General features: G+C 37.3%; 1 protein-coding gene across 1 annotated transcript; it reads left to right on the forward strand.

Moving 5' to 3' along the window:
* Positions 1–17,697: 17,697 nt before the first annotated feature.
* Positions 17,698–18,036, forward strand: LOC127206439 (40S ribosomal protein S29-like). Its single transcript, XM_051165724.1, has one exon. It carries the CDS (start codon positions 17,698–17,700, stop codon positions 17,941–17,943), a length of 246 nt encoding a protein of 81 aa, XP_051021681.1. The 3' UTR covers positions 17,944–18,036.
* Positions 18,037–27,853: the final 9,817 nt, after the last annotated feature.

Below are 27,853 nucleotides of genomic sequence, written 5' to 3' on the forward strand. Positions count from 1 at the left end.
GCCAAGTTATTGCTCAGTCTAGTTTAATTCTGGTAAACATTTTCCCAGTGAGGATTGGGAACATTTTCACTGGACACAGTAAAAGAACCATTGAAGGCCAGACAGATATTCTACAGTAAATAAGTTGACAGTGCTGTTTATCACCCTTCCCCTGAGAGTTTAGTCAGCATGGAATCTGCAGCGCCAGTAAGCCCTGGTAGAGCACAGAAGAAATTGAATTCGCTATCTATAAGACTGAGAAATTCCTGAAGTAGAAACATGTTCAAGAAAATCTGTGGCCCTCTTCTTTGCTATCTTTGTCCAATTTAAGACAAGCATACAGAGTATCGTCTGGAGTCTCAGCATCCTATCTTTGTCAACCTCGTTGCACTATGTGTCTGTATAAAGGTGTACTTCTTCTCAAGGGACAGTGCCTTGGAACAAACTGCCTGACTGTCACAGCCAGCAGGTACAAATGAGTCTGTGGCCATGTCTCAAGGCACACTGTTCAGTGGAAACTCAGAATCTGGGTGTGGGCTAGAAGGAATGAGCACAGGCTAACCCATCATCAAAATGATCAGAAAATAAGTGCATGTCATCCTCCAAGATACCCGCAGTAAAGGAGAAAAGCTAAAAATTACATTAATTTTGTTTCTATTATTATCAGTCATCTAATTCCCAAACCCTTCCTGTCAGATGCTCGGATTGTACTTCCTGTGGCCAATCATTTTCTAGTCTGTGGGCATACTAGCTGATTTCTGATGTGTTCCCTGCCATGTTAGTTATCATCCCCAAGGGGAGAACCTCCACAAATACTTAAACGAAGAAATGCAATTCCTCAAAGCATTTCTCAAATATTTCTTTTCATTTTTTAAAAGCTTTGGATTTTCACCCCTTTCCATAAGAACCACTCCACAGAGAGATCGTGAATGTACCAAACTGCTGTATTTTGAATAAAATCATCACTAATTTATGGCTTCTAAATATTCTAATAGGCTCAGCCAACCCTTCACAGGAGAATTTGTCATTTGAAGTCATGAAATTTTACAAAGAATGTTCATGAAAGCAAATATTCGATCAAAGTTCATACCTGAAATTTTGATTAACCCCCCTCAAATCATTCCACTCTTTACACAGACAGTATGAATAGCCAGTGAGACATATTCCTGGGGAACACAAGCTACTCTTTTTCCTTTGTATATCTGTCCTGTCTCCTGTTTTTGAGTAATGTTCACGAGAAATAAGCTTGTCTGAAATGCATCTCCATGTCAAATTAGCATATGGCCATGACATATGGAAAGAAAACTAAATGACTGGTTTCTCAGACCTGTGGAGGCAGAAGAAAAGGGATTTCAGTAGAGACACATCTCTTTCTCTCTGCAAAGGCAGCTGCCCAGCACACCAAGCTCTCCCAGTAGACTGGCTCTGGCCAAGACAAGTGTCTTCACTGAAAAGAACACTGCCAAGAAGCTGACCTTAGGGGACTGGAGGCAGCACAGTGTGATATTTACATTTCTTTGAAGTTACTTTCAAGTTTTGAAAAGCACTCCAAAAAAATCCTCATACTCAACTGCGACTTGAAATATTTTTGGTTCCCTGGGAGCAGATCTGATGCTGAGATGGACTGAAAATGACATGCCTGCCTCATTCTTGTCTGTACCTATGTTTTCCACTCTGTTGCACAGCCAGCCTGAAATAAAGCAAGCCAGCAGATTAATGGTATTAAATGCATGCACTCAAGCCCCTTTTCTCATCTGTCTCCTAATTCAGTAGCTCGTATGAGAACGTGTAACCCACAGTATATTACTTTGGTATCCCACACATTCTGAAGAGGCAGCACTGCTCCTTTCTGATTCTTTCTTTAATCTGAAATTGTTGCTAAATATTTGAGCATCAAGCTCTTCCCCACATAGTACCAGAAACGAATACTTTGAAGATATTTCTTAATCTTTTATGTGAGTGACAGGTTGCTCTAAAGCTTTGTGAGTTAATCAACTTGAAAAATCCCATCAACCAGAAACTTCACCCTATCTCAAAGAAAAAAAAAATGTGAGAATATCAACTCTGGTATACTGTGGAGACCCCCTGTGGAGACAATATAAATACAGCGAGTAAGGTATGAAAACATCATGAGGTAAGATTGTTGAAGAACACAACAGAAGTATTAATTTTCCTGCACATCTGAAATATAATTTCTGTGGTGGAGGCCACAAGCTTCCTAATAAACCCACCATGAGAATTCTACTCTTTCTAATTTTGTTAAGGATTTCTGACCTTTGCTACCAAATATTACTTATTCTCACTTAGTACCCAATAGTTACCATGTCTGATCATCTCTATGGATAAAACTATCTCTTCAATACTGCACTACCTGCTCTTGTACACCACTAAAGTTGACCTTCAATGACATGATACTCTACAATTTAGCATCCAAAACTTTTCTAACTACCTAGCTTCACATTAACACCCAAAGCTCAGCTTATATGTACTGAATAAGATTGAGCCTTAGGAACATTTTCTGGTTTTTTTTTCCAGTATATGTTCAGTTTTTTTGCCCCTTTTCATCTCACATGGTCAGGACTCATACACATATTAAATATAATAAAATTTTATTTTATTTTCAACCATTATGTGCTTATGGATCATTAATCAAGGTCATCCCTGTCCATTTCACTTCTCTCACTCTAAAGTTGCAAACTAGTGGCACAAATCTTTGTACAGAGAGGAGTGGACTTGGGTCTTAGTTTCAGTTCTTATGAACTATTTGGCCATTGTTACTGCACTTAAAATATCTGAGCCTCTTCTCTGGGCCATAGTATAGCACTGGCGGGCTAGGACACCAGGGAAAATTAATGCCTTTGTAACATGGAATCTATTCCATAGCTAACCACGATATGGCCCTATGTAAACCAGGACTGGAGGAGAAATATAGGATTGGAAACCGTATGAGTTTGTTTCAAAAGGGGGGAAAAACACCTCTGTGTGCATTGCTCCTTTAGAAAGTCTTGTTAAGAGAACTTCCAGCCCTTTTCTGGGGCTTAGGGCACAAGGACAAGGTTCCAGTATAGATAGTTTTTGGTTCTGGCCCTGACTTGTTTCCCCAATACCCTTGACCTGCTCCCAACTCCCCCTTATACACTCCACTTAACGATCACTGCAAACACGTTTCACTCTCCACCTTCAACTCTACTGCTGCTGCATATCCAGACCAGTTGCAGTAGTGCTCTTCTGTATGTTAAACACCAGCAGCTGAAGAAGAAGGTATCTGTGCCTCAGCCTCCTCATCTATAGGACAAAAATGAAATTTTTACTGTTAGAATATCAGAGAGTAGTAGAGCCATAGCGTATATGTATTTGTTCAGAGGGAAACACTTTCCCTAGCACAAAAGAAAAATGTGAATAGAGTTCATGAGCACAGCAGATGTTCTAGCCAGTGATCTTTCTCCCAGGGCAGGAAGAGGAAGGTTTAAAAATGCAAACTTGTTGATCTCGTAGTCAGTGATCATTGCTCATGAAACATAACTCTAAAGTGGATGCTGCCATTTGCACACACAACTAGCAGTTTGCCGAAGGCAAAATTGGCTGTGTCCAATTTAATAAACTGTCAATGAGGATATGTGAATATACTCAGTATTCACCTGACTGAATGTAACATGTAATGCCCAACTTTGATAATATTTTATTTTTCAGCAGTGTTTGTAAATGCCTCCCCATAGCCTCTTACATACAAAGAATCTAAAGCCACATTACATGATTATAATTTATATCTTTATTATTGTAATAAAGTTATTATTAAAGCTACTAAGCTTTTGAACTGCCAGAAGGTTTACCATGCTCCTGACTGGCTTTTCCAAACTTCCACCCTTTTATTCCTTCAGACTCAAGCTTATTTCTGTCTTTCATCTTCGTTAGATACTTAATTTCTACTGATACTCTCTACAGTGAAACACGTCTAAAATGACCATATCCATCTCAAGTTTTTGATGTTTAATGGTTTTGGTTTTGGTTTGGGTGCTTATATCAAAGTCCTGTCTGAGATCCCTTAACTGTCCCTAAATACTGACACATGTCTGCATTGCACTAATACATCCTCGGTGGCTTTGATTTGCTCATTTCTCTGATTCCTGATTGGCTCTTCACCACCTGTCATTTAAATCATCAGTTCCTCTAAATCCTAACTATTCATCCACATTTCGTAGAGCAGATGAGGAGCAAGTAGTCTATATCTTGTGCTTTCTGAACCTGGGGAGCAGAAATCTAGTTAAAGAATGAAATGTCATAAGTAAAGAGGTTTTCTATCTAGGTTGTAATTATTTGATTTTGCTATGTTTGAAGTCATATCTGTCTTCTATGTAATTATAAGAAGATAATATTATTAAGATGTAAATTATATATGTCTTATAGGTAAAGTAGTACACTTTGGTGAGAAGATGCCATTCGTTTATAACTTGATAGCTCCTATGCCAGTCTGAGTTGGAATGCGCAGAAAATACTAAGTTGAAAACTTCATTCTTTTCCTGCACTTGTTGATGATCTGCATCCCTTAAATGAAAGGTCAGCAAAGAACAGCTCAAGAAGTAACAAGAAAAAAATTTACGAAATTATAATGAAGATAAATGTGTGAAGTGAACCTTGTATGGCTGGCAAAGCTAAAATATTCAGCATCCAGCTATTTATGGAAAACCTTTTCCACTCTCTGCTTTAAATTGTGTCATTTGGTCTGAGGGCAGGATTTTGGAAGCTGGAAAATCTGACTCGACAGTTGACCCTTTAGGCTGCCATATTTATATCCCAATTAAACTTCTTGAAGGAAATAACTTGGGTCAGCATCATTCTATATATACAAAAGAATAATAATTATTTTATTCACCCAGAGCTAGCTATTTGATTTTTCAATCGAGATGGCAAAGTATCTAATAATAAGAAAAAATGTAATGGAGATGTAGAGGTTAGGGTACACTGTAATAGAGAAAGGAGTGACATGGATAGGGCCTTGGAGTTGATCCATAGCTTGAGGGAAAGAGCTAAGATACATTGTTATATGGTTAGTTTTCCATATGAATTCAACTGGGCCACTATAGCCTCAGACATGTTGTCAAAGTTTAAAAAGTTTAAAATATTCATCTTGAGATTTACCCCAGAATGTGTAGACTGAGGAAATCATCTAAAAGTGGGGGTGCCTTATCCATTACAGTGAAGTCCTGAACAGGAAAGACTAAATAGGTTGAGTTTACATTATGAACCTTCAGGCTAGAAATTATATCCTTGGTTCTGCACAATGTTGGGCAGACAACAGAACCCAGAGCATTACTAATGACTCTCCTGGCTATCCAAGTTGTTAATTGTGGATCTCTCTCTCTGTATTTCTCAACACCCGGAATTATAGGAAGAAATTCCCACCATTCAATTCCTACCTAGTTATCTATCTTTCCACAAGTCGGCCATTTACATTTTTTTTATATCAGTAAACCATCACTACCCCAGTGGCTTTTCTTCACCTACTTCACATGATAGATAAAGGTCCATCACCACTTACTGATCAAACCTGAGCAGAAAGGGTAACACATGAAGCTGTTGATAAGAAAATAGGAGAGACTACCTTAATGATTTGGAAGTCAGCAAGTGATTTTCATACAGAAGGTACAGAAAGTAGAAATCACAAATAATAGACAAATATTTTTATACCACAATTCAAAATGTGTATGCTACATCAGAGAACATATATACTCTCACACCAAAAAAAAATTGAGTTAACACATTGGACAACTTACAACTGTCTATAACTCCAGATCTGAGGCATCTGATATCTCTGGTTTCTGCAAGCACATGTGCGCGCGCGCACACGCACACACACACACACACACACACACACACACACACACACATACATGCATGTGCACACATATACCCATATTTTTAATGAGATTATAAGAATGCAAATTTTCTGCTTGCCAAAAGATACTACAAATAATAAGATGAGTGAGCAAGCTTCCGAGAGAAATATATTTTAGAAAACACATATTAGGGCCTTCTGTTATTCCAAAAAGATAAGGAATTATTTCTGTTCAAATTGAAAAGATTGTGCAAAATTTTTAAACTGAACAAATAATGGGCAGCTCATAAAAAGAGATGCAGGTTAGTTAATATGCACATAGAAAGTGTGTCACATAATTATCTTTAGAAAATCTCATATTAGACCAATAATGAGATATCATACACATTTACCAAAATGATTAAAACTTTAAAAGAGTGATGCCAATATACATAAGAAAAAGTATAAAACAACAGGGGTTTTTAATCTTCTTAGCAGGACTTAAAAATTAAACATCTAGTATCTCATGACACAGCCTTTTTTACCATACATTATTAGCTAAGACAATTAAAATACATGTCCATGAAATTCTTCATGACTTCTTACAGTAATTTTACCCATAGTAGCCATTTAAGATAAGTGATGCCATTTTCTAACATTAGAAAAACTAGTAAATAATCTGTACTCTGGTCAGTATGATACAATTAAAGGTGCTTAATAAAACTCCAATAGCATAATAATTCTCAAGAGCATAAAGCAAAAGGAATGCTGTACAAAGAGTATATTGTGGTATAGTGACGCATTAACAATACAGCTCCTGCGCCTAAGGCTCAGACACATCATGGAAGAGGAGACAGAAAGATTGTAGGAACCAGAGCAAAAAGAATTTTCTGAGAGATTGTATTTCCTAGAAATGTCACAGAAGCTTCACCCCTGAAGTCTCAGCAGCATCACTGCCTGCCAAATCAGAGCCTGAAGAGGGATTGTAACAGTAGACATTCTAACCTGAAAGTGGGGAGTCTCGCAGGGTCTCACCACTAGACAAAAAAACAAAAAACAAAAAACAAAACAACAACAACAACAAAAAAAAAAACTACAGGCAATCAAGGAATACTGAGAGCAGGAGAAATAGTCTTGCCCAGGAAAAAGCCCTCAATTTGTTTATCCAGTGACAAATGGTCAGCCCTCAAATCATATACATTCAAATAACACAATATGGATTATGTGCACTGAACAAATTGTATTTCTATGCTGAGGTACGCGTGTAATATATATCAGTACTTAAAAATAGAGGTCATTGAGTCAGCCATGCTGACACATGCCTCTAATCCGGTACTTGGGAAGCAGAGACAGGTGGGCGTCTATGTATTTGAGGCTAGCCTGTTCTACACAGTGAGTTCCAAAACAGGGCTGTGGGGAGAGACCCTGCTTCAGGAAAGATAAAAAGGAAAGAAAGAAAGAAACACAGAAAATCAAAGCAGAATTTAGTGGTGTATGTTTGTGTGTGTGTGTGTGTGTTCACATTCCAAAACAGATGCTGTCCATGCTACCCTGACATTCTAAGTCCTTCTCAGGAAATGAAGAGGCTGCCTATCCCCTTGACTGTCAAGCATATAAATTATAAAAAAAAAAAAAAAATGTGTTTTTTTTTTTTTTTTTTTTTTTTTTTTTTTTTTTTGTTAAGAATCCTTTCTCAGAGATGGAGAACTGTGAATAAACAGAACCTCATGGACTAGGCCATTTGCTATAAATCCTGGATTTTCTAGTTTAAAGCTGTGGTACCAAAAAAAACAAAAAACAGAAAAAAAAAAAGCTGTGGTACCTTGGAACAAATGAGATATCTTTATTCAGTTCTTATTTTAAATGACAACCACAAAATTAATAAAAACGTGTACTCTATTTTTATGCAAGATCCTGGCAAGTACTAAATACTATAGAATCATTTTTCTTTTATCATTTTTCTTTTCTACTCAGCTTAACATATTTTATGTCTATGAAATATATTTTCATATTCCCATTGGTTTTGATATGTATATATACAAGATCATAGTATATATTAAGTATAATTTGCTTTAACTTTCTATACATATAAATTTCTGGATCTTTTTCTGAAGCAATCTGTGACACTATGCTTTGTTCGTTCTATACTGTCAAAATAATTTAGCATCCTGGCCATAGTTGTTCTTATGCCTGTTCATAGATGTAAGAACTATTTCGATTTTGATGTATAAACAGTAGCAGTCGGACTTTTTTACATTAGTCTTGGCAGGAAATATACGTGTGAATATATATATTATATTACACATTACATATACTTATGTAATACGGCTTCTTGAGCATCTCATATCAATGTCATCTCACTTAGCCGGGGATGTACGTTAGGGAATCATAACCTTGTATTTTAAAATTTCTAGAAATCGATAATGTATTTAGAAATCTTTCTTGATATATTTCAGTATCTTTCAAGAATGGTTGACCGTTTTGCAAAGAGCTATGGACTTTCAACTTTCTTTTGATCAAAACCCTCTTCATTTTCATAGAAGTGACAAAATAACTCACAATTAAAGTGTTGCTATTGATCTAGACAACCACAAAATATGTTTTGAAAGTATCGAGCATATATAACCTTCATGAATGACCATATACTAATCAACACCCAAGTAATTAAAAATGCAACTAAATTTTATCTCTGTGTGGCTGAAGCTTACATAAAGGGGCACGCTAATTGATAAATGCATTAGGCATTTGTCGACAGCACAGGGAAATGCTTTCTGTGCTGTAGTAACAGCTTCAAACGAAAGGCTTTCTGCACATTTGACTTGAGGTAACAATGGTCAGCCCTCTGATGGAGAACAAGTGGCATGATCAACATATGGGTCTGATCTATGAGCCTCAGACTTAGGCCCATTTCTGGTTTTACTCAAATCACTGATATAGATTGATGGCTTTGATTAATTAATCATTTAATTAAAAAATAGGTAAAATTTTTCATTAAAACTAAGTCAGGACCTAGCTTACAAACTTTGGGTCATTGTTAGTAATTCCAGTACAGAAAAATGTAACCTTGAGAGTTAATATATTATCTTTATATGAAAACCATTAAAATATACACTGCCAATAGAAGTATGAAAAAAAAATACATGCAGACAGCTTTGGAATACATGAAATAAAATATCTGATTTCAAACAGCTAATGAATTTTTGTCTCTTATTTTTCAGTGTATGTGTATTTAATATTTGAGCCTTTAGTACAATTCATCAATGCAACAAAGCTCTGTTTTCCTTCATTATTTTCACACAGTAGTCAATCCTGTTGCTTGCATGTAGAGAAAAATCTTTTCAGGGCACAATTAGAACAGCTTTAAGTTACATAGGTTCAGGGAAAAACTAAGCTATCATATTTATTCCCAGAAGAGGTTTCTCCATTGCAAATCGCCCAGGTATAAAAGGAAGAGTGGAACATTCTGGTTAAATGATAATGGATGGTGCAAACTGCAAAACTCTGACTGAATGAGTAAGACCCAGAGAGGAGACTGGATTCAAAGGCCAGACAATTGCTCCTTGATAGGAGCCCAGGGGCCTTTCCCTTTCCAGCGAGCTCAATTAGCCCCTTTGCTCCATGACATCACAAAGTAACTGATTTCAATTGTGCTTCAAGAGCCTTTTACACATAAGAATTAAATGAGACTGTCTCGTTTAATTTCAGCTAATGTAAGGGTAGCTTCCGAGGTGGATTTGCTCAGTTATAACACTGTGCTTGGAGCCAGACGGGCTGATTAATTCCTAGCTGTTTGAAGTGCTTTCTTCTCTTATCTTCAGCTACGCAGGCCTAAACTACAGCCGAGGAGAGCCCGAACCTCAGACTGGGGAGATTTTTGTCTCCTCTCCATAGAGAAGAACAGAGAACCGATAAGCACCATGGCAGGAAGCTGAAAACAAACCAGAAACTTGTTGCTGATGTTGAGAAATATGTGGGATGTGGGGCTGATTTGCAAAACCCCAAAGTGCATACTATAACATTCTTATATCTGACTTTCAATTCCTTGCTGCACTGTGCAATTCTAATTGAAAATTACTACTGCCAAGGCACCGACATTATGCTAACGATGTCCCAGCCAGTTCCAGTTGAGGTTTTTACATAAAACCAGCATTAGCTGCAACAAGAAGGGAAGGGAGAGGATGAATGGTGTGAGTCATTACGGCACAAATTAGAACACTTCCCCAGATTTTACTGTATAACCTTTCAAGATAATATGCTTGGCAATTCTCAGAAGAGATCTTTTATGATCTTCAAAGGAAAAAACAGCCTCAGCGTGAATATCCTTATAAACACACCATGGCATATCTTCCAGCCTAAGCTGAGAACTGGATGGATTTCTGAAGGTAATTTAATGACTGCACATCCTGATCTCCCATGCGCATGTAAACACTCCCCACCTCATCCACACAGTATGGATATGAGTAACTATCTTTTCTGAAAATATGTCTAGATAAGCACAAACTGAGCAGGCAACTTCAGAACATGTTAGCATCTCTTCTTCTCATGGACTATAGTGTCAGATGGAACACATCAGTAGCAAAGCCCTGTTTGCAGGCACCTTTGGTGCCCAAGAGTCAAACAACAAACTAAAGCTTTGCCAAGGAGCTTACAAGAGCACATTAGAATAGCTTAGCCACTTGAGAGAACAAAACTGTTGAAACTAAGCTGGCTTCAAAAGTGTTCTTCTTTGTACTTTTCAATATTTGCTCAAATAAACATCCCAAAACACAGAAGGAAGTCAAGAAAACCAGACAGCCAAGGCTCTTATACAGAGAGTAGCTCCAGTACCTGAACCTGCTCTTTTCTTTTTAGCGAAATTTGTAACAGTAATGAATTCAAAGATTGACAGGGCAGAAGGCTGACGTTTATAATGGGTGTTTCTGTCAATCCTTGATCACCAATGTGCTGGCTGATTCTGACAAATTTTCATGATACTGATGAAAGGCTATGTAATTTTATAACATAAAAGTGTTTCTGGAGTGATACTCACCATAGCAACGGATCTCTCCAATTATGTTATCTAAATGTGGGCTACATGAGGAGGAGAATACCCCTCTCATCATTATTTCAGGATTGCACAAGGATACTATGGTGACGGCTAGGTACAGATCATGGTACGTGGAGACACAGCCACAATGTGAAGAGGTAGATCTATTTTTACTCAGTTCCTCCGTGGTTGCAAAAAGACATTCCATACTTAAATAAATTTGTCCAAAGACCACGTTTAAATTCTACTGCAGCTAGGAATTCAAAATCATAAACATTTTGCCTCTGTCATAGGCACAGAGATGAAAATCATGAATTATAAATGTCAACTAATGAGGCAAAACACCTTAACACTAATTCTAAATTTCTTGTTTTGGGGCATAGAATGAATATGACACTTTAGAACATGTGTGTAATAATCAGAATTATTATTGATTGGACATCTGTTCTATAAGCTACTTTACATCAATTATCTCATTTATTATAAATTGTTGTGAGGCATCTGATGAGTGTTAACAGTTTTGGAAACATAGACTGCACAATGATACTATAATGCACGCAAAACTCCGTGGCCAGCTCGTGGCCAAAATCTCATTAATATTTTCTCAATTGTCCTTTTCAAAATTCATGCATTTCTTTCTCTTTTTGCTCTCATAGCCTCATCTCCTCTCTATTTTACACATTTTCTTTTACTTTTACCTTGCTGATTACTCCTCCACCTCTTGTTGAAAATTATATGAAGCACTTTCTTCGCTGAAGGCACAAGACTCCAGGTGTTGCAGCCTGGTGCACAGGGTAGACAAAGCTTTCCAAAGCCTTCAGAGATGCCTTACCACTATGGCCATCTGTTTCTGCAGTATTATCCAAATACATCTCCTTTGCTAATATTCTTCCAGGCGATTTTTCTTTTCTAAACCCTCTGATTTCATAATGATTGTTACAGGAAATAAAATGTTTTAGTTTTGAATCTACTATCGATGATGTTAGGCTTACAGATTTTTAAAGTTAAAGAACGGTATTAGAAAAGGTAGTGTCCTATACTTGTAAAGTTTGTCATAAAACAGCAACTTGAGAATAATGCTTCTTTTTTATATAATTTATTCAGTTTACATCCCAATTGTTATCGGCTCACTTGTATCTTCCAGTTTCCACCCTCTATCCCTCCCTCTTTTGCCCTATTTCCCTTCCCTAGACCTCTGAAAGGGTGGGACTCTTCCCCTACCATATGATCACAGCCTATCAAGACTCATCTAGATAGCCTGCTTCCCTTTCTTCTGTGTGCTGCTGGACCTCCACCAAGGGGAAGTGGATGCTGGGACTTGTTCCTGGACTCCAAGCAAGAATGTTATGGAAGAATGGATGGATAGAAGGATTCAGAGAGTTCAGGAGTCCCAAAAGGAGACCATCAAGGCCTGTGGATCTGGAGGAGTGTTCAGGGGCTGCACAAACTTTTGTACCCACCAAGGACAGTGCATGTAGTAAACCTAGACCCCTGTTCAGATCTAGCCAATGGAGAGCGCATTTTCCACATTTGTGGGGAGCTTGGGAGCTGCTTCTGACATGAGCTCTGGTGGCTCCAAATGGAGAATATGTTTCTATATGCAAATATTCAATGCTGCAAAATGTCAGCTGTCATTTGAACATGGCCATGGTTTTCATTTATGTTACTGAAAAAAAAATCTATGTTTATGAGAATGTCTGCTCTTGGAAATAAATGTTCATCAAGTTCTCCACATAAATAATGCAAATGTATGTTCACTGTAAGATCCAGGCCAACATTTTCTGCTTTCTTTTCATAACAATCCCTGTTGGCATAAGTCTACAAGTGTATTTCTAACAATATATTGTTGCAGAAAGAAAACTTCTCATTCTTCCACAGGAGAACAAAGTAATGTCTTAAAAAATCCTTGGCCCCGATTTTTTTCCTGTTCTAATATGATTCTTATATTAAAGAGGTAAACCTACACGTCATGAAGGCTATCCATGTGTACTATTCTCTCTTTTGCTTTGCTTGGCAACAAGCATAAGTTTCATTCCAAGTGTAGATCACCAGGAACCGCTGGAGTTCAAACACATCTAGCTCATGAGAGGCAAGAAGAATTTTTTTAGCTAATCATTTACATAGTTTGAACTTTCCTTCATATTTTCTTCAACTTCTCTTGTTGTTGTTGGGTAGTTTTTTGTTTGTTTGTTTGTTTGTTTGATTGATTGATTGGTTGGTTGATTGATTGGTTGGTTGACTGATATGTTGTTGGCTTTTCAAGACTTGGATTCTCTGTGTAACCTTGGCTGTCATGGACTCACTTTGTACACCAGGTTGACCTTGAACTCACAGAGATATGCCTGCTTCTGCCTCCTCAAAGGCCATGATTACAGGAGTGCACCCCCACATCGGTCTTCTCCAAGTTCTTAATTGATAGAGCTATTATAGTTATTTTGCCCATCTAGAACAAAATTAAATTTCCTGCTATGCCCCATGAATATTTACTAATTTGAGTTTATAAAATGATCTGACAATGGAGATATTATCAGGGAAAAGGAATCCAACTTTAATAATATGCAAACATACGAAAGTTGCAAAAAGTCAAGGATTCAAGAGAGATTTAGATAGGTCTGTAGATAACTTTAAAACTTTACGATTGGAGTAAGTGACTTTAGGGAGTTCAGAATGGGTCCTACAATATATACTAGCCACACACAAAGTTCATCTGGGGTCTTGATGAGGTACCACTCTACTCTTTTTTCCTATAAATTAATCTTCTAAATGTACTAGTCTTTATGTAAGTGCCACAGAGAATAGCCTTTCCAGCAGCTCATGGGGCAGGAGGAGTAGGGAATGGGAAGAGTGGCACTGGAGGTCAGAGAGACCTTGGTTTTTCTTAGTTCAAAGCATTAAACATGGCAAAACACCAAACTCAGAGTTTTCAGTTTCTAGGGCACAACATGCAATTTGAGGCTTAAAGCTGCAAAGCGGGGGATTTGAATTTAGGTCATTTTTTATCCTTTGACTTTAAATACACCTGAATAATCCCATTAAGGATTCTTCAGAAAGCTTGAAAGAATAAGACTATCTAAGATACAAGCTTCAAATAAGAATCGAAAAAGTTGACAAGCCCCACAAAGGGAATGATACACTCTTAAGAACATAATTATGCAGTTGTCAATTGATCTTTATCTCAAGTCATCTAAAAGGCTCGAGACGTTCACCATACTGAAGTCTTTCACAATACTGTATCACTTCTGAGAGGTCTATATGAGTAACATATGCACACTTATGTGCATGGTTTTTGTTTCTTATTGTTATTGTCTCTTTAACATATAGTCTTTTCAGTTGAATTATTGTGATTATATAATATATTCATATATTATTTAAAATGATATAAAATGTGTTCTGAAATGGCCAAGAAGTAGAAGTATAATTCCAAGTATATTAAGACAAGATTGGATAACTGTAACTTTTTGGATCTAGGTTGGTAGAAGAAAGTTCCTATTAGCATTGTGTTTGCTTGTGTATACACATGTAGTTTTCTGTAATTAACAATGACATAACCACCATTGAGTCACTTGTTAAATGGGTAGCTCTACATCTGTGTTCACGGAGGCATAGAACTCTATTTAAACCCAGTGCATCATAAATCAAAAGCAAAACAGAAGGACTTGGCAGTGTGGTGAGGACATGGTGGGAAGGGAGATACTGTTGGGGATAGGAGAGCACTATGAGAGGGTAAGGGGATATGTGTGAAAGAAATGTATTATCTATGTGCATAAAGTTGTCAAACAGTAAGTTCCATTTTCAAACAAGAAACACAAGTTTATATTTTAAGAAATGTTCCCCAATCCTTTCTGCCATGTATGGTATATGAAGTTCAGCCTCCTGGATGATGTTCTATGGATCCTTATGTGCCTTGATTTCAACTCTTGTTTTATGAATGCACATTGAAAAAGATGCTGTCATATTTGATGCCTTCTTTCACATCTGCAGTTGATCATCCCATCCCCATACACTGAAGTGTACTGTTTGTTCCTGTAGAAGAATATAGATAACTTTTGATTATGCTAAGTAATTTAAGCTCCAAATTGAAGTAACTTTCCTCTCTCTTATTAATCAGTTCTTCAGGATGCTACTGATTGCTACATAGCTAAAGAAGTCACAATGTCTGCTGTCCACATTTAGAGTAGGGAAGGTGCTATAACTGGGATGTACCCCAGTTGATAACTCATCAACTAAACAATCTACTAATGAAGACATGTTTAAAATTCTCGGCCCAGTCCAGTTGTCCACCAGAGATCCTATTTATGTATTTATTTACTTTGTGTGTGTATGTGTGTGAGTATGTGAGTGTATGTGAGTGTGTACATGTTTGCATGTGTGTGTGTGAATGAGTGTGAATGTTTGTGTGTGTGGGGGGGGTGTAAGTTACTTTAGGTCATCTCCTTTGAGGATATCTGTTAACTTGTCAGACTTTACCAAACGCTAATGAGTGACATATGGCAATGCTATGAAAGACCATGATAACTGAAGAGTTTGATATACCATTTTGTCCTCTGAATTACTCAGGGCAACAGTGTTTTATCAGTTAAAATATAGCATGGTGTATTGACTCAGGCAGACAATTAGCAGATCTCAATGTGTTCAGAATCTCAAAAAGAAGAGCCTGAGTTTGAAAAGCTAATCAAAGCTGTGTCACCAAGGGAGACTATGTAGAGTGAGCAGATTCCTCACTGACAATTTCCCATGGATAGCACACAGATCCCAAGAAGCCGGTGCCACAGCTGATAGAGCATCAAACCAGTATGTGGCCTATGCAGGAATCAGGAGCAGAAATCCATAGTGACTTAAGAGAGACACTGGTGGGAGTTCACAGACAAAAGACTCAGACTACTTATAATGTTCCATTATCTTCATAATAAAGCATGCTGTTAAGTATGCCAGAGGACTTACTGCTTTCTAAAGACATTATGCTGAAATTTTCCCCGTTTCAATCATGCATTTAGTGTGAGTCACCATCTTTCTCTAAAGAGAGAGAAACTCCAAAGGCATTACTCAACTTTTCTGGTTATGCAGCAATTTCTTGGAACAGCTAATTCTCTCGATGTTTCCATTAGCCTGGTTTTAGAAAGTATGTAGAATGCTAGATGATGGAATTACAAGGAGACCTTTCTAAGAAATAAATCTTACAATATTTTCTAGCTTGATTAAACTGGTTAAGCTGATCAATCTGTGCTTGCCATATTTTTCAAGGTGAAATTTAAAATGTCCTAGTTTTCAACCTGTAATTTCACATCAGGTCACAACAATACCAGTTACTAGTTTGCTTTCTTGTTGTGACAGAACATCTGACAAATGAGCTAAAGGACAGAGAGACTTATTTTGTCTCCTGGTTTCTGACAGTTTTGTCCATAATGAAAAGGAATGGTCTCCAGTATACTCTGGCCTATGTAGTTTATTCACAATTTGAGCAATGTGGAAGCAAAAGGCTTAGGGGAGAATAGAAGCTTTCCATTTCTTCTCACGGATCCACTGTTCCAAAGTGTAATAACCCTTCAAACAATGCTCTAAACTTATGGAAAATGTATTCAAACCTTTGTGTCTGTAAAAAAAAAAAAAACATTCCAAATTCAAGACTTCCTTGCTTTTAATAGCTGAGTAGTATTCCATGTATAAATGTACACAACATCATTGTCCATTCTTCAGTTGAGGGACATCTAGGTTGTTTCCAGATTCTGGCTATTACAAATAAGGCTACTATGAACATAATTGAATAAATGTCCTTGTTGTGTGGTAGAGCACCTATCAATATATACCCAGGAATGCTATAGCTGGGTCTTGAAGTGGCATTATTCTCAATTTTCAGAGAAAGTACCATATTGATTTCCAAAGTGGTGTGCAAATTTGTACTTCCAGGAGCAATAGAGGAGTGTACCTCTTTCTCCACTTCCTTGCCAGCATGTGCTGTTACTTGAGTTTTTAATCTTAGCCATTCTGACTGGTTTAAGATTGAATATCAGAGTCATTTTATGTGCATTTCCCTGATGATTAAGGACTTTGAGTGTTTTGTTAAGTGTTTCTCAGCCACTCAGTATTCCTTTGTTGATAATTCTCTGTTTAACTCTGTTCCCCATTTTTTAACTGGGTTATTTTCTTTTTTCTTTCTTTTTCTTTTTCTTTTTTTTTTTTTTTTAATTTTTGTTTATTTATTTATTTATTTTTTTGTGCTTAACAGTTTTGAGTTCTTTATATATTTTGGATATTAGCCATTTGTCGGATACAGGTTGGTAAAGATGTTCTCCCAGTGTTGACCTTCAGAAATTTTCAGGCAAATGGATGGAACTAGAAACAATCATCCTGAGTGAGGTAACCCAGACTCAGAAGGACATGCATTGTATATACTCACTTATAAGTGGATGGTAGCCCCAACATAGATGTCCTCTGAGAAACCACAGGACAGATTCTGGGTCACACTGCTGGACTCTGCGTGGAATACTGAGAGTTCTTTGGAAGAATGGGAGCATGGAAGGACACAGAGGGTTCAGGAGCCCCACAAGGTGACCATCAAGGCCTGCAGATCTAGATGGGAGTTGGGGGGAGGGCCTTTCCCAAACTGTTGCACCACCCAAGGACAATCCATGCAGTAAACCTAGACTTCCTGTTCTGACATAGGCAATAGAGAGCTCATTCTCCACTGTTGTGGGGAGAGTGGGGACTGCTTTTGACCTGAACTCTGTTGTCCCCAAATTGATCTTTTCTCCTTGGTGGGAAGGCCCGGCGAGCACACAGAGGAAGGGCAAACAGGCTATTTGGATGAGACCTGGTAGACTGTGGTCATATGGTGGGGGGAGGAAGTCACCTGTCAGAGGTCTATAGAAGGGGAATAGGGTGAATGAGGGGGCAAGTGTGGGAAAAGGAAGAAACAAGTGAGGGGATAAAAATCAGGATGTACCTTTCTCCTCTTTGGCTGTCTGAAGGCAAGCTCTACTGGAGTCACCCATGGAAGTTCGGCCAGGGTTCTCGCTCCTGCCGCGTTTGCTCTAACCGCCACGATCTGATCCGGAAATACGGGCTCACCATGTGCCCTCAGTGTTTCCGTCAGTATGTGAAGGACACAGGCTTCATTAAGTTGGACTGAGAGACCTTGGGTGGATTATTCAAGACTGTCTGCCCAGTGAAACTGATCATGCTAGCCTTTGTACATAAAGAATAAAAAAGTGAAGACCCTCAAAAAAAATCAGGATGTAATCTGAATAAATTATAATAAATTAAAATTTAAAAAGAACTCCCCAAACTTCCATATTCAAGCCATAAAATAATGTGCTTGTTTTCTCAAGGCTTTTCTTAGATGACTAAGTATTACTTTCAATTCTTTATTCGATGTATTTAATGCATCAATATAACCAGGAGGTGTCTAAAATTCTGAATGTAATCAATCTCTATCATATCTCCTCCTTATTTCAAGGCTACCAAATACAAATAGCCAAAACACTAAGAATGTAACATTTATATAATCCCTGCTTGTGTCATGCTTCTTCTTGATATAGGTAGTCTATTGCATATATGTGTAATAATATAAATGTATATGTAGAAAATAAAAAAGATTTAATAAAAAGGATTTTTAAAAAAGAACAATTCTTCAATTAAAAAAAGATAACCAAGGTATCTTGATGTCTTTATTAGGGACAAATATTTTTGTTAAAATGCATAATTTTTAATCATTTCTCCTGTTTTTCTGTGTTTTCTACATGTGTGTGGAAATGCCTGTGTGCATTTTATTCATTGAGTAAGGATTTTCCAATCAACACCAGGGATTATCAATAAGGCAGATTTTCCTAGCCCACTTGGTGTGGGGATCCCCATGCTCAATATGATCATTAACAACTACAGTCAGACCTTTACACTCATTTGGCATGCATGTAGGTCCTTGGTTTTTTGTTTGTTTGTTTATTTTGCTTGTTTTTGTTTTTTCTATTTAACACTCATGCTTTTATGGCAAGTATTTTAACCACCAAGCCATCTCCCTAGCTGCTTTTTGGTAATTTTATGAATGTTTTCATAATTACCAAATATATACATAATTTTATAGTTCATAAATTTTTAATAATTATTTACAGTATAGTATTCAGCTTAAAAAATAAAAGAAAGCCTTATTTGTTAATATTATTTACATCTTAATGCAAACAAAATATTTTATCTGGATTCAAATTTGATTTTTTGTTTGTTTGTTTGTTTTTTAGAAACAGGGTTTCTTTGCTTAGCCTTGGCTGTCAAGGCTGTCCTGGACTCCCTTTGTAGACCAGCCTGATCTCAAACTCACAGACACCCACCTGCCTCTGCCTCTGGAGTGCTGGGACTAAAGGTGTGTGCTACCACACCTGGCTTCAAATTTGAAGTTCTATTTCTATACTACCTAACTCATAGCATTTGCCTTGATTCTGACATGTCTTTTTATAATCTAGATTTAAAATAATCAGAAACAAGATAAATGTATGAGTCTAAAGAATGTATGTTATATGCAATGAGATACTGAATAGCAACTTTTAATAATTGTAAAATTATTGTTGTACCTATTGGTTAATTTTAAGCTATGTGTGTTAAACAAAAACCGTAGCACATGCTTACAATGATTTAATAAGTAGTTATAATTCACATTTCACTTGAATCTTAATGCCATTTAATATGTAGAGAGTGAGCATTTAAAATTTATCTCTGTAGGAAATCATTTTCAGACTATTACTTCACACATCTGCCTACCTGTTTCTTCTAAGCCAAACAAGAAGGGGAAGTTGTACACTTCAGAATCTTGGAAAGAAACAGTGTGGCTGTGTCAAACAGTAAACATGCTGCCTTGTGGGTGTTTGTCAAAAAACAGTACTATCTTTTTGGAAATAGATGTTAAAATCAACACTGTTTTAAATAAAAGATCTGCTGTATCGCTGGGTTCCTTGAGAAACTACTTCTGCTTTAGGCATTTCTTTAATTGTTTTGAGGCTGTGGAATTACTACCTCATTTCTGAATTCCTCCCTCGGATCCCTCTCATATCCATTTCTAGTCTCTTTAAAATTCATAGCCTCTTTATTCATTCATTCTTCTCCCCCTCCAAAATGTCCTTCAGCTGACAAATTTATCATGAGGAGGTGGTACTTACACTCTATGGAATACTACTCAGCTGTGAAGAAAAATGAAATTATGAACTTGGCAGCTAAATAAACAGAACTATGAAAGATCATATTGACTCTGGTAACCCAGATCCAGAAAGACAATTGACACATGTCCTCTCTCATCTGTGATTTCCACCTTCAAATCCTCAGTTGTGAATGCATGTCCTGCAATAACTCTTAAAACAAGAAAAGTTCTTAAAAAGTCAATTTTCAGGGTGTGGGGTGCGGTAGCAGTAGAGACAGGAAGAGCAAGGTATGGGAGATCAGAGGGAAAAATGTGAAAATTGAAGGACTGACAAGAGAGAGGCAGGAAGGAGATAAACACAAAAGGAGAATAAAAAATAGCATGGATGTCTGAAAAAGTCATAATACAAGTAAGTTGGTGTATAAATATTCATATATAGTTCAGATGCAGTTTTCTCAAATGGGCTGCAATGTTTCCCAAAAGAGCCAAAGACTATTTAACAAAAACCACACCACTCATGAGAAGCCCACTTTTCAGATGTTAGGGTTGCCAAGAGACTCCTAAAACATTATAGGCTATTGCTATTGCCTTTGCTTGTTCTCACAGGGAACAAACACATTTCTCTTGATGAATATACCATTCAGAACTCATTCTGAATATGCATTTCAGACACACGACCCAGATATCACTGTGTCTTTCCCAAAGACTTGCTGTCATGGTAGCGGAAGTTGACTGCAAGCTTCCAAAGGAGGGATGCAATCAACAGTTCTACCCAACTATGTTGACTGCAAACCACAAAACCTGATGTCACAGCATGGTAACTAAGGATGAAACAGCAGCACACAGCCTTGGTGCTACCCAACAGTTCTTTACTTGGACTTAAGGACCACTCAACAAGAGGCACATCATGACTGGTACTAGAAACCTAACTGACTCCCTAGGGATGGGGAAATCATGGATTTCAGAGAGGAACCTACTATCACTAGTCTATTAAAGCCACATAATCCCTAACAATAATCTAAAAACTTGTCCTTATAACAACCTACGAGTTTGGTTCTCACTCCTCATCAAGTGTACTTTTCTTTGCAACATAAGGAGATCACTAAAAAGAACCACAAACAATCAACATACAGACCCATGGAGTGCAATCCCAATAGATATGTCTACATTTCAACTTCTGCCTTTAAGATCATTTTGGAAAAGGGACATAAGCCTGTAAGAGACAGAAACAGGGCCTTTGCTGAGAGACTGTGTCTCTTCATTACATCAGAAGCTATACAGTGAGTGTCACCAACATGACTACCTAAAATAGAGCTGAACAAGGATGATGCCAATAGACATGGTAAAGTGGACAGGGGAACCCCACAAGTGCTCAACCCTACACAAAGAACTAATAGGCACCACACTATTGAAATATGACTGTTAATTGCAGCCACTCTGTTGTCCATATTCTGTACTGTTTATGTTCTTGGTGGGAGTTTATGTTTTAGTAATTTTAGCTTCAGGCTTCCCACTTCTTTCCACAGTCTCTTGGCTTTCTTTATTCTTTTCTTCTGACCAAAATGTTGCACTTGTGTCTTTATTTGAATGTTTTTTCCTCTTGGTAGAGTTTGCTCATTTAAAAAATTAGATTGTTTGTAGTCTAGAAAATTTTTCTTTCTCCTTTGACTACGGCACATTGTCTTGCTAGGCATAGAAGTCTAGATTGGCCCTCATTGTCTTTTAGGCCTTGGGATGCATTCTTCCATGCTCTTCTGCCTTATAAGTTTCCATTTAGAAATCAGCTGTTATTCTCACAGTTTTTTCCTATCTGTGACTTGTTGTTTTTTTTTCTATTGAAGATCTAAATACAGATCTATATGCAGATCAAGTGTTTTAGCTTTAACACTAAGTGTTTTAGGTATGATATGCTATATATTTTTTATTTATGGTGCTGTCTATTTGGTGTTCTGTATATTTCTTGTGCTTTATGTGTATGAATTTTCTCATGTTTGGAAGGTTTTTTTCCCTATGATCTTGTTGAAGATCCTTTTTATGCCATTAACTTTGGGTTCTTATCCTTAGTCTATACCTATAATTAAAAGATTTGATTTTTCTGGAGGTCCTACATTTCTTATGTTTTTCCTATGGTTAAAACAAATATTCCTTGATTATTTCATCTATACCTTTTACTTTATCTTTGTATCCTGATTATCTATCTTCTGCTTCATGAATTCACTTGTAATTTTCCAGTTAGGTTATTGGGTTTTGTAATCCAATCTTCACTTTACTTTGAGTACTTTTTAATGTTTCTATGTCTTCATTGAATTTTGTTCTCAAGTCTTGCATTGTCTTTGTCATTTCCATCAGTGCACATTTATGTTTTCTAAGATATAACTGGGGTGTTTATTCTCTTTAAGCTCTTTCTTCTTACTTTTATTGAGCTGTTTCTCTGTGTCTTCTTTAATCTATATAAACTATTTGTTTGATTTTATTATTGTTCTTTTAAATTCTATGGAATTCGTGTCTGTAATTCTCATGGGAGAACATTTCTATATGACCAGCAGGATACAGAAGGGCAATACTGCCCTGATCTATCATTTTGTTTGCATTTTTAAGATGATACTTGACACTGACAGTTCTATGTCTGATACAGACAGAGAAGGTATGAAAAGAAGAAGGGATTTCAGGATGAGCTTGGCCTAGAAGATGGAATGAGATCAGGCGACAGAGGGGTTGCTGTGCAGTGTGTCAATTATGGCTCAAACCTTCTCTCTCTCTCTCTCTCTCTCTCTCTCTCGCTCTCTCTCTCTCTCTCTCTCTCTCTCTCTCTCTCTCTCTCTCTCTCTCTCTCTCTCTCTCTCTGTGTCTCTGTGTGTGTGTGTGTGTGTGTGTGTGTGTTTGTACAGATCTGAATGGATGGAAAAGTTGAATATGGTTTGAGAAGGGCCTAAAGGAGCAGGCATGAAGTACAGAGATAGAAGTTTATAGGTTGGTGAATATGGAAGCAAGTGTGGCCAGACTCAGCTGGGGCACCGGGTATGGAACAGATCTAAGCTTTAGGGAGGGTGTATAGATGGTAGGTCAAGCAGACTTGCAAGGCCAGATGCTGGAGAAGGATGTGTAGGAAGGATGTTTAGGACTCCTGGGTAGAGAGGTTAGATGTGCTCAATTCTCTGCTTTTATACAGTTGGTTCTCTCTGTGTGCAGGAAATCAACCAACCACAGACTGGAAATATCAAGGAAATTTCAACCAGTACATCTAGTTTTCATTATCTTTTTTTTTTTATAAGTGATAAAGTTTAACAACTACTTACAAAACAGTTTTTATTAGACAAGGGTATTATAAATAATATACAGGTGATTTAAAGTGAACAGAAGTATTGATAAGCTACATGCAACAGACTGTAGAGCATTCCTCATGTTAGAAAGAAGTTGCAAATTGGTAGATTTCAGTATCTGAGTAATCAATTATCCATAGAAGATATTTTTATTTCTTTCTCTGTTGCTATGATAAAATGCTCTAGTTTAAACAACTTAAGAGAGAAAGGCTTATGAGTTTTCACAGTTAAGGGTACAAGCCACCATGGTGAAGGAATCATGGCAGCAGTGGATTAAAGAAGTGGCTCACATTATGATTATAGTCAAAAGAGAGTAATGAGATGCAAGTACAATGATGCTCATCTCACAATCTAAGATCCTCTGCTCACAAAAACATATGGGCAATCAAGATCATCACCATAGCCACGCACGCAGACCCACTCCATAGGCAACACTGGTCATCACAAGTCCCAAAGAGCAACTACACATGCACATCACCATAATGATACAGTGTTTCAATACTGATTAAAAGCAATCAATATTTTGTCTAACAAAATGTACAACTGTAAACAAAATACACTTGTTCTATCAGCATACAAAAAGGGGAGTTGAGTTTCAAACTATGTTTTCTTAAAAGTTAAGCAAAGGAAAGGGGCAAAGACGTATTCATTCACTTATTCAACCAACATCATTTGAAGTCACTGCTCCAGGCTCTAGAAGAGCAGTGTAGAGGAAATCAGATGATCAAACTGCAATGTTCTCTGAGGTGGGAAAATGGTCAGCCAGGTGCAATAAAAGAAAATAAGAAATAAATAGCATGGAAAAATTGTGCTAATGTTCAAAGGTGAATTTGTGTTTCAAAGAGATGAAAGAACAAAGCAAAGTGTCAGGAAGGAGCTGGATGGATGGAGTTTATAAAGGTGAGGTTAAAAAAAAAAAAAAAAAAAAAAAGGCCTGCCACATATTGTCGAAGCTGAAGCAGATCAGAAGGAAATGATGAGGGGGAGAGAGGAAAAAAGCACAGACTCAGGCTGGCGTAAGAGACAAGGAAGCCATTCCTATAATCTTAGACCTGTGTGCACACTTCCAACATCATAGCATCATTTTCTTTTTTCTTCCATTCTTCCCCTTCTTTTTCTTTTTTTTGTTTTGTTTTTTTGTTTTGTTTTTTTTTTTGTTTTGTTTTGTTTGTTTTTGAGACAGACTTTCTCTGTGTAGCCTTGGCTGTCCTGGACTCCCTTTGTAGACCAGGCTGGCCTTGAACTCACAGCGATCCTCCTGCCTCTACCTTCCGAGTGCTGGGATTAAAGGCGTGTGCCACCATGCCCAGCCTCCCCCTCTTTTTTTAAAACAAGGTTTCTCTGTGTAAGCTTAGGCTACCCTGGTACTCAGTCTATATATCAGGCTGGCCTGAATCTCAGCAATCAGCCTGCCTGCCTCCAAAATGCTGTGATTAAAGGCATGCACAACCACTTTTGTCTTCATAATATCACTTTCTAAAGTTAGTTAATCAAAATTTTTATTTTAGGCCTCGGAGAACAAAATCAAGTTTCAGAAAATTGATACCACTAGTTTACTTTTTTTTTTTTCTCTCTAAGCAATGTCACCATTTTTCATAGTAGCCAGATTAAGGAGTCTATCGCAAGGATCAGGGTGTTTGGCTATGGCTTAAAAACTTTAAAACTTGCAGTAGGTCCTACAGATAAGGTGTTTCTTTAAAGCTTTCAAACTCAGATGCTTCGACAAATGTAGACTTAGTGACTGATTTCTTATCCCTCACTTTCTCCAATTCTAATAGTACCTTCATTCTCCTTCCATCCTGAAATATAAGTGTTTTCATCTTACTGTTTGTAATATGTGTTTTAAACAGCCCATTGGAGATTGTAATCACTACTCTTCTCTTGGAAAATAGCTGAAATGACTGTCTATAAAGTCAAGTGCTGCTTTGTTTTCACTTTTCACCTATATTAAGCTTTGGAGGTTGTTCTTACGTTAAAGGGGAAAACCCATATAATTGTCACAAAACTCCCTGTAACTACCTCTTTATTTCCTTTCTGCAGCTACACCCCTTCTCACATTGTAGTGTCCCCCTTCAATCAATATTTGGGCAGTAAAAATTTATCAGAAAAAATTTAAAGACAAAAATGGATGGATCGTTGAAAGGAAGTGGATCTGTAAAGAGTTGAAGAAGGTGCGAATATGACTAAAACATCGAAACATTCAAATAACATATAGAACACTTAAGAAAAATTTCACAGTATACTGCCAATACAATAATTTCTACCTTACAATGTCTTGAGAGAATGTTCAGCACTTTATAATTCTACTTGAAACTAGTCTTCCCAGCTTGCCATATCCCCATACTTACACAGATATCTCAATAAAGAAACAGTAGTCATGAACTTCCACAGCAACTGTGAAAATCTTGTTCACTCAGAAATCTGATGTTATAACCAGCCTTATCGTAACAAAAAATCAGTTGCTTAGAGAGTCTGCTATGGAGATTGGAACTCAATGGGTTTTTGAGTCACAGCAAGCCATCAGTACTGGTTACAAAATACATGGGTAGATGGCATAGGCATAGCTGGTTTCCAAGAGAATAGAGCCAAGGCTTGGGTCTGATGACCATGCCCTCTTCTCTCCTGCAGCAGAAGCTAATCATATGAGAACAGGGAAGGCATGTCTGTGGTTCACAGTATCAAGCTAAGCAGCTTAAAGTAGCCATGGTAATACAGAATAGTTAAAACCTATGGTATGTTCTAATTCCTTTTACAGCTTGAGGTATAGCTCTGTGTCTGTTCAAGAGTCCTCATAGGCTTGCAGAAACCAAGTCTATATCTTGTTTTTCTGTCATGTTAGTGCACGAATGTATTTAATGGCTCATGATCACTGCTTTAGCACCAGCTTTCATGCCTGCACACCAGACAGTAGGATAGAAAGGAGGAAAAATTATCACTAGCCTTTTAAGAAAATAATTGTAAATATTGTACATTGTCCTCTCTGATATATCATTATCAAAAATCAGTCACATGACTACATCAGACATTGAAAAATGTCTCTGTTCTACAAGACTTTAAGCTCAGATAAAACCCTGGAAATAAGTACAGAGAAGCAGATAGTCAGTGTTGTTTCCTACTATTTTGCATATTATGTTAAGATGCAAATGCTTCTACTGAGTTGAAACTCTCTTGGTTTGTGTCTCAGCTCCATCAAGCATGTTATCTCATTCATGCCTCATGCTGATCCTCTGACTCACACAGTCTTCCAACTTCTTTAGAGAAGAGGAAACATAAGCCCAGAAAAATGTACAACTTGCCCATGACCGTGCACTGCAGTGCAATTAGCATCCTAGCTTTGCATTTTCAGACCTTCCATGTGTCTCAAGGGTAATGAGAGACTGTCTCAGCTTCCCATGAACTCAAGTATGGGGACTGCCTCTTTTCATTCCTGCTCTCATTAATTTCTGATGAATATGGCTTCCCAGAGACCCATGCTTATACAGTTTTAGTCCTCCTTCTTTGGCCTGCTAATTTGTCAGCGTGATGCTACCCACTGTTTTTGCACCTGTGCTGGTTTACATATTTTTTTTCCAGAATTCAGTTGCAGATTAAAAACATTGCTAGAGATATCAAAATGATGTTGAGAATGATTCTTGCCAACCTACACATAGACCTCTGTGAATCATGCTCTCTCCACTATGATATTGTTAGGCAGAGTCTATCTAAAGTTCCTCTTAAGTAATTAGAATTTTGTCATGGATAAGCACTGAACTTGAGCATTACCTAACAGAAACAAATGAATCTGATTGTCTCCTCGCTCTCTGCATGTGTAGAAGTGAGGCAAAGCAGGAAACTTGTATCTGAGATTCCTTCCTGTCACTTAGTTCATGTTGCCATCTGGCTGCCTTAATTTCCACCCACTGCTTGAAATATGTGTTTATAGAAATAAATATGAAGCTGCAAATAAAGTAATATGAAAGCTGCAAAAGTGAAAGTGCAGTTCTGACAAATACTGAGGGCCAGGTTTTAAAAATAGCTCTGCACATCATTTCCAGGTGCTTCAGATCATGAACTCTGAAAATACATACATGCTGATGGCTACAGTATGTGGTAATGAGTTTATTAATTTACATACCCATACCACTGAATATCTTACTTGTGTTGCCTTGTTAATGTTTTCATTAATCTTTGAATACTTCATTAAATGACAAAATAGACCATTTTAAAGGAACTTTATATTTGGATACCAGTGTGCTTGATATAATGTTTATGCTTTTGCAGTGAAATATGTAGGGGTCATACTCTTACAGATTTGAAAGTTGAAATCACTCTCATGAAATGTGTGTGTGTACATATATATGTGTGTGTGTGTGTGTGTGTGTGTGTGTGTGTGTAGAAAGATAGATAGATAGATAGATAGATAGATAGATAGATAGATATTTATTTTAAGTAACTAGAGTTTTAAATATGTTGTAGGGCTTGGAAGATAGCTTAGTAGCTTAGTCAGGAAAGGCATTGCCTGGAACATGAGAGCCTGAGTTCAAAGTCCGGAACCCATGTGAAAAAAAGAAAAAAAAATGATTTGTGGTTCACAGCTCACTAATATTCCTCTACCACAC

This window comes from Acomys russatus, chromosome 23 (assembly GCF_903995435.1).
Source record: "Acomys russatus chromosome 23, mAcoRus1.1, whole genome shotgun sequence".
In the NCBI taxonomy this organism is placed as follows: Eukaryota; Metazoa; Chordata; class Mammalia; order Rodentia; family Muridae; genus Acomys; species Acomys russatus.